This window comes from Brachycentrus maculatus, unplaced genomic scaffold, assembly GCF_059751285.1.
Source record: "Brachycentrus maculatus isolate JH-2025_06_01 unplaced genomic scaffold, ASM5975128v1 h1tg000027l, whole genome shotgun sequence".
Classification (NCBI taxonomy): Eukaryota; Metazoa; Arthropoda; class Insecta; order Trichoptera; family Brachycentridae; genus Brachycentrus; species Brachycentrus maculatus.
In genome coordinates, this window is record NW_028280781.1 from 580,279 (window position 1) to 588,262 (window position 7,984).

At 35.1% G+C, this 7,984-nt stretch overlaps 1 protein-coding gene across 2 annotated transcripts; it reads left to right on the forward strand.

Moving 5' to 3' along the window:
• The first annotated feature begins 194 nt into the window (after nt 1–194).
• On the forward strand, nt 195–4,175 carry LOC148312983 (uncharacterized). Of its 2 annotated transcripts, XM_088270551.1 has the most exons (3): nt 195–347; nt 454–2,179; nt 3,795–4,175. In XM_088270551.1, the coding sequence occupies exons 2-3, from the start codon at nt 461–463 to the stop codon at nt 3,918–3,920; spliced, it is 1,845 nt and encodes a 614-aa protein (XP_088126677.1). In that variant the 5' UTR covers nt 195–347; nt 454–460; the 3' UTR covers nt 3,921–4,175. The 2 variants fall into 2 exon arrangements, with proteins under 2 accessions (XP_088126677.1, XP_088126666.1); XM_088270540.1 differs by having other exon boundaries at nt 195–2,179.
• Nucleotides 4,176–7,984: the final 3,809 nt, after the last annotated feature.

The window sequence follows — 7,984 nt, forward strand, 5'->3', positions numbered from 1 at the left end:
ATTTGAAAGTGATCACGAGGTAAAAAAAAAACGGCAATTACGTTAAACAATTGGTTTGAAGAAGACTTAATAATTTTCTACAGTTATAATGATAATCCATGTATGCAACACACACCACTTTGTTTTGCATCAGATAATTGGGTGGTCATCTACGATCTTTTAAAATAAAACACGAACGTACTCGTGAAAAACCACCGGGAAAACGCACTGTTGTAAATTTGATATGGCAACTCTCAAATTTGGCTGTCATTTTAGTATTGTCAGGTGGAATTGGATTATAATGTTATTCGTTTGTGAGTGATGTTTAGGGATAAATAATGAGTTTAATTTCTAAACAGATACAAAAGGTAGTTTTCATTTATACAAATAAAGTCCGAAAGTGAACGTGGGTTTTCATGACAGTAAATAAACCGCAGGCAAACAATTTTACGATTTATTTGACCTTTTTTGTAGGATAGACATGTCTCAAAATCATTCCGGTAATTATTTGGATTACATGGATGGTGTTCCTGTCAAAATATCCGAAAAATATAAGCCTCCTCCTATTATAACTCTGCCTTATGGAATTATCGAAAGTACTTCTAAATCCGCCGAACTAGTCGAATCAATAAACTATGACTTTAATCTAGAAAACAATGTCCTTAAGAAGTTAATAGAGTGGCAGAACGCTAGAGAAACTGAAAAAAATGAAAGAAATCACCGGTTACAATTGTTGGAAGAAGCCAGACAAAGAGAGTTGGATCAAAAAGCGGCTGCAGAAAACGAAGAGCGCCTCAAACAGCTCAGTATATCCGAAGTTTCTTATCCCAGCACTGAAGAGATTAGTGAAATATCCCCGGATGATATAGAAGACACTAAGTCTGAGAATTCCTCGAGTATACCCGCAACGCAAAATGCTCCTGTTTCTGAAGGTCACACAGATACCGTTCCCGAGAACACAATACCATACGGAAGCTGTATGCCCAATATTTATTCTTACAACAAATATCTGGAAAATGCCAAATCTGAAGCGGCAGACATTCTGAAGCCCACCCCGGTGTCGCCGCAGAGGGTGGGCGCTCCGACTAACTTACTGGACGACCCCGATCCTATCCAACAATTCCAAATTAACAATCAATCCCAGCAAAAGTTATCTTACATACGACCGTCATTTATGAAAAATAACGTGGATAATTTAACTTTCTCCGATTTTGAAAATGACACATCGAGTCCTTTCGATAATATGGAGTTGAAGACCATCAATGATTTGGAATTGTTGGCCCAAGTTTTAAATTCTAATCCGACTGTCGCAAACAACACGAACCCGCAGGACAATTTAAATAGGCAACCTTCCGTACAGCAGATGAATAATGGCTCGATTACCACTCAGGCATATCCAAATGTGCATTCCACTAACCCTGACGTATATTCTCCCGACTCTGGCTACGCATGCTCGCAAGACTTGAATCCCGGCATGCTACCTTACTCTTACAATCCTTCTTCCATGAATATGATCAACGGCTACTACAGCGACGGTAACAAGCTTTCTTCTTATTCTAATACGGGAATCGCAAACGTTACGCAAACTAACTACTACGCTCCCGATTACGGATACAATGTCTCAAATTCTCTGTTCCCGCAACTACCAAATATTAGCGGATATAATCAGAATAACGATAAAATTATTAGTCACAATAGTCGTACGGAGAGAAATATCGATATCGGAAATGACGCATACCAAAGAGAAAGCGGCAATACTTTTAGTCGAGCGGTGAATAACCCTTACGAGTTTTATAATACAAATAATTATTCGTTTTATACTCCCGCTCCTTTTACTACTTATTCCCCGCCAGTGAACGCTACTATCATTCCAAGTATAGAAGAAACGGAAGACGTTTCGACGGCTAGGAAGACAATCGGTTCTCGGTCGAGAAGCGTTCCGGATATAGTGAGGGAACTGGATGAAGAGATCGCAGAGGCTCGCCAGCGCGCCCGGGAGCGCTCCCACAACTGCAGTCCGGCACTGCAGCCCGCCACCTCCCGGGCGCCGCCCCCTCATCCCCCCCCCGAGGAGCTGCCCGACCCCTTCTCCGACTTGCCTCTCGACCAGCAGTCCATGTGTCGCCACATCAGCGCCATGGGATTCCCTTTACAGAGGGTAGCCCGAGCTAGTGATAAAATTGGAATGGACGACAAAAAGGTAACTCGTCTTTGTTACTATCATATAATTAAATATTCTGGATATAAATACAAGACGACTATTACTAGATTGGTGAAATCAATTTCAAATTGATTTCACCAATCTGGTGGAGTCTTGAATTTTGTACCTTATGTAGCATAGTTTAATTTCACTTTTAATTTTTACTTCTAATTTTTATTTTTATTTTTCTTACTTCATTACTTTTAATTGTTATTACTCTTTTTTTACAACCAAATTTCTATTCTGTATATATGTGTTTGACCTGCACCTTTATTGTGTCTGTAAGGTTGTTGTGTTCTCATCTAATTGATGAAAAACATTCAAACAATTTGTATTGCACTGTATTTCATTTATTGTAATATGTTTTTCATTGTTTGTGAACCATAAATAAATAAAATAAGATTTTAAAATATATATAATCTATAAAGTCTGTATAATCTATTTGTCCGCCTCCGTGGTGTAATGGTTAGCGTATTTAGCTACCGTGCTGGAGGTCCTAGGTTTGATTCCCAGGGAGGGCTGAAAATATATATTAGTGATTTTACACTTGTAATATTACCCTGGACTTGTCCTGAAGTGCAGGAGTGATCACCTTGCCTTCATGTAAGTAATAGTCATGATAACACTGCGTCAATATGATGCATTGCCCCACACATTGGGTGTGGATAAGGGTTAGAAGAGAAATTTACAAAAATACTTCAATTTCACACTATTTCTATGAGCCTAAGCCGCTCATTATTAAAAATAGGTATCGAATTGTGGTAGAGTGGGTTCGAACCCAGGCACTCTGACTCAAGAGTCCGTGACACTAACCACTCGACCACAACCCGACACTGACATATACTCACACTGTCCTTTAAAAACTCACTTTTCGATATGACAAATTACATTGCAATATGTTACCTAACTGTGCTATTGAGATGTCTATTAAACAAAAGAAATCCCAAAGATCTTATATTTAGTAGTAAAAGAGCAGTGATTTGAATGTTATTACATCAAGAGTCTTAAATAGTATTCAAGTAGTTTTAGAGGTGTTTCCAGTAATAAAAAAAATATATAGATAAATGAACGACTAAAAAGGATTGCTTTGAAGAAAAATAAAATGTTTTTTGCATTTTTATAAGTATTTAAAAAAAAAAAAAATCAACATATGTTTAGAAAAATATGTACCGTAGAACGGGGCAACTTGAACTTTATGTGTTACTTAAGCCCAGTACAAAAAAATAAATAAATCTGTATTTGGTGTATAATAATGAACGTATCGACATGATTCATTGTTTCCCTGACAGGTGACACTTATTGTCACGATACTTTGATTGATACCACAATCTAAATATTTATTTTTGTACTGGGCTCAAGTAACACATCAAAGTTCAAGTAGCCCCGTTCTACGGTAGTAAGACATTTTCAATTAATTTTTTTGTCAAATGGAGATGTTTGCTGAAGACAATAAAGTACTGAATATCCATCATATTGGGTGAAGCGCTAAAATAATTCATAGCATAATAAAAACAGTCAAAATACAAGGAGTAATTGTAAAAAATACAATGGAGTAATTGTAAAAAAAATATTTATTTTATTTTGTCTTTTACATTATTGGTTTTATTCTTTGCAGATTGTTGAATACCTTCTTGCTATGGGGCAGTTGATGGACCTGGGTTTTTCGGAGAGCAATGTCTCCGAGGCCTTACTGAAAAACAACTGCAACAGAGACAAGGCCCTGGATGATCTCATTTCCTAGCTGATAGTGGTTCTCAAATTACGTATGAAGATACACCATGTATTTGTGTTTGATTTATTTATGCAAACTATTATACGATTATGTTATTTCACGGTTGATTACAAGCATAGATGCTATTATGTTAACTATTCCACAATAAGTATTTAAAATGTTTAAATATTATTTATATTTGTAAATAAAATGTAGTTTTGCTATGTCCCGAATTTGTACATAAATGCCCTAAAATTTGTATGCAAAAATAAACAATGTATTCCACTCTTTGTTATTATTTCATTATAAAATGTAATTTTATCGTATTGCAATGTTCAGCACACTCAGATAACATACGGGAGTTCGCAGGTTCGATTCCCAGGGGGGGGGGTCAAACAAATATAAGTGATTTTTTCACTCTAATATTTATTCAATATTACCTGAAGCGGAGGGGTGATCACCTTTCCTTCGTGTGTTAACCATCAAGATAACACTGTGTTTATATGATGCAGTGCCCTATGCACCATTTGGGTGCGGATAAGGGTTCGAATGAATGAATGACAATATTATTATTCTACCTATGATTGACAACCACGCTACAAATTTTTTTGGGACTCATATATATTACAATTTACATATAATTACCCTGGACTTTAAGCGGAGAGCTGATCACCTTGCCTTCATATGTTTATGATCAAGATAACACTGCATTTATATAATGCAGTACCCTATGCACCATCGGGTGTGGATGATTGTTTGAAGAAGAATTGTATCACAACTTTGGATTGACCGATATTATTGTAGTTCTGGATCGGTTAGTATTAATTCTTGGTTCAGTTGAATCTTGTATGGAAGTATTGTCAGATCAAGTTTCTGAATCTATTTTAGCGACAACATTTTAAGTGTGTCCAAATAGTTACACGTGTATAAAGTGATCACTTAAACCAGCCTATGACTTTCTATATTCTTCTTCATCTTTGACAAGATGTCAAAAAATACTATTTTAGCGATGTTCTAAAAGTGCCCAAGTCTAGTTTGGCGACAAGTAGACATAGATGGATTATTATTGACACTGTTGTACAGCTTCCTTAAATTCTCCATCAATATGTTGATGAAATTAGCCATATCTGATCAAATACTACACTCCGCTCCTATTTTTTTTTTCACCGGGACCTGCCAAATTATTTGTTCAATCAGTGGGTGTGATTTTCTACTCAATTTGTTTAGCTGCATCACCAGACTGGGCAGTTGGCTGTGTGGCTGATCTGCCTTCAGAGCAGTATATCTTTGTTAAGTCATTAATTTATCTCATCAAATAAAACACTTCATTCATAAACTAATGTGTCTACCGTGTCACAGGAATTTAAGCTTTAATATGTTTGATATGTATATAGTTTAGGGAAATATACTAGAGACATGCCCTATGGTGAAGTTTCATCATGGGTTACGTCCCCGCAAATTTAAAAATGGATTCATGAATAACTTATTTTCAATAGGCCTTGGTATTGTTTTATTTTTCGAACCTCATTGTGCCATCTTTTCCATCCTAAGGAACCATTGATGACCTGGTTAGTACACCTTTTTTAAACAAAATATATGTATTTATACACTAATAATATATCAATGTTGACCACCGAACTCGTGATACTTGGAAGCTGGTAGACAAATGTATATTAGTATTGTGTAGATGGACAATTTTCTTTCTATAAGTCTGAGTACATTCAAAATTATTTTTAATTACTGAATTTATAAAGAAAATAAATTATAATTTATACATACACAATCTATTGATTTAATCAAAATATTTTTTTATTTAAATCTATCATGACACATGTTTCGATGATTTCCGCATTATTTTAATTTGAAATACATATAATTTAATTGATAAAGATATTATGTATTATCTTTCAAAAATATGTGATAAAAATGTTTCATTGTGACGCTTCATAAATATGAATCATTATGTGTATTACACTTGGCAGCATAATTTCACAACTAAATCTGATTTAACTTTATTTAAATTTACTCGTTTTAGTGCAAATTTTAGGAAAAGGTATTTCTACTCGTTCAGTCGATTGATGCTTAAGGACGGGAAGGGTATTTTTACCTTCTGCGCTGGCCTCATTTCAAAGCCAGAAAAGAAGGAATTACATATTTAATGTTTTTCATGAATACTGTATAATGTACCAATCTCTTTGTTATTGCCCCCGAAAAACACTGTTTTGGCATGGTTTTATAAGTTTTTGAAATTTATAAATATGCATTGCATAAAAAACCTGATTTTTACAAGGCTTTAATAAAAAAGCTCAAAACCTCTTTGGTGTGTTGGGTGGTTATAGCGCTATTGGGTGGAATATGTAGAACCTTTATAAATTTAAACTATTTACAGGTGTCTTCTATGAGGTTTAGCAAATGAGCAGGTGCATTATCGGCAGGTAGTTCTCGAGGTGTCACCACCGACTACTGTTCACAATCAATTTTATAAACATAACCTCAACCTACTACAAATCTATCAAATCTCTTTGCACTTTATGTTTTTTGCTTTGACTTTGCGAGGATATTTCCTGAGTAAAACATGGCACGCCTCAGCTTGAAGTTTCCAATGTACATCCAGTGGACGAGATCATTAAGACCCCCTGACTTTTACTTTTTATCTTTTACCTGTATATTTATCTATGTATGTATATTTATATATCTTTCATTTCACATTTAGCATTCTGTTATTTCTTTTAATCATTTACATTGTGTTGTTTTTTAAATTATTGTATTTTGTATAATGTATAATTCCACCATGACATATGGAATCGAAAGTAGAGTGGACACCGTTGGCACAAAAAACGCCTTAGAGTGTCAGAAATGAAGACTCTAAGAAGCATATCAGGCAAGAGTCTTCTATATAGAATAAGAAACGCCAGGATCAGGGAAATATGCGAGATCGAAGATGTCGTTAGGCGGGGAAGGCAACGAGGGAGACAAATGTATGCGCAAGGAGAATGGAACCATCCAGACTCCCACATCGCACTGTACGGCCAACCGCAGGGTAGACGACTTCCGGGCAGACCACCTAAGAGATGGATTGATAGCTGGGAATCAACATCGCAGGAGGCTAATCCCTCTTAAAAATAGGCCACAAGGCCTACACCAAGAAGAAGAGAAGTATAATAAATGTGAACCTTAGAGGGTTGCGCACTTCATATTAATGTTGGAGTAAAAAAAAATCATTTGTGGTTATATTGAATATCTAAATTCAGTTGGTAAAAAGTAATCAAACAATTTAATATACAGAGTTGCAGAAATCAATGTGTATAAAAATCTTTTATCACAAAGAAATAAGTATGTAAACGTCATGCATGTACATTTTCTGTTCTTGGTTTGCCTTCATTAGCAAACTCTGAAAATGGGACTCATCGACCGAAAGTTTGATCCTAATTCATTATTTATTAAAGATTTAAACTTTAACAAATTCTTAATTTTATATAAGTACTTAAGCACTTGAAATATAAAAAAAATTATTTCAAATTTAAAACATTATATTATTTATATTCAACTGTCTATTTTATGTCAAATAATAATAGGAAATTGACTTTTGTATGTATATTTAAATTTTATATCGGACATAATGAGGGTGTTTTGTGGCAAATATTTAACTTAGGATAAACATTGAAAATGATGGGATTAGAGAAAATTAACAAGAAATATTTATTTTGACAAGAAATAACATTTTACAATATTTTAGTGTGTTTTTTAAAACTTAAAAAGATGATAATCTAATGGAAACTTTAAAAATTAAAAAAAATATTATGACATATAATGGATTTTACTGACCCTAAAGCAAAAACTAGGAAATACGCTGTCAGAACTCCTCAGGGACTGGCCAGGATATATACCGTGACATACGCACCTCAGGATAATCAAGATTATTACCAAGAAGCTGATAAATGCTACAGGGGACCGATATCAAGGGACAGTGGTTATTCCAGTTATGACTCCCAATCTCCAGTGACTGGTCCTCAGACTTCGAAGCATACAGGAGGCACTGCGTCCACTAAGTGCGTGCCTTTTTGGAAGAAACCCAAGCCCGTTCCCAACAGTTC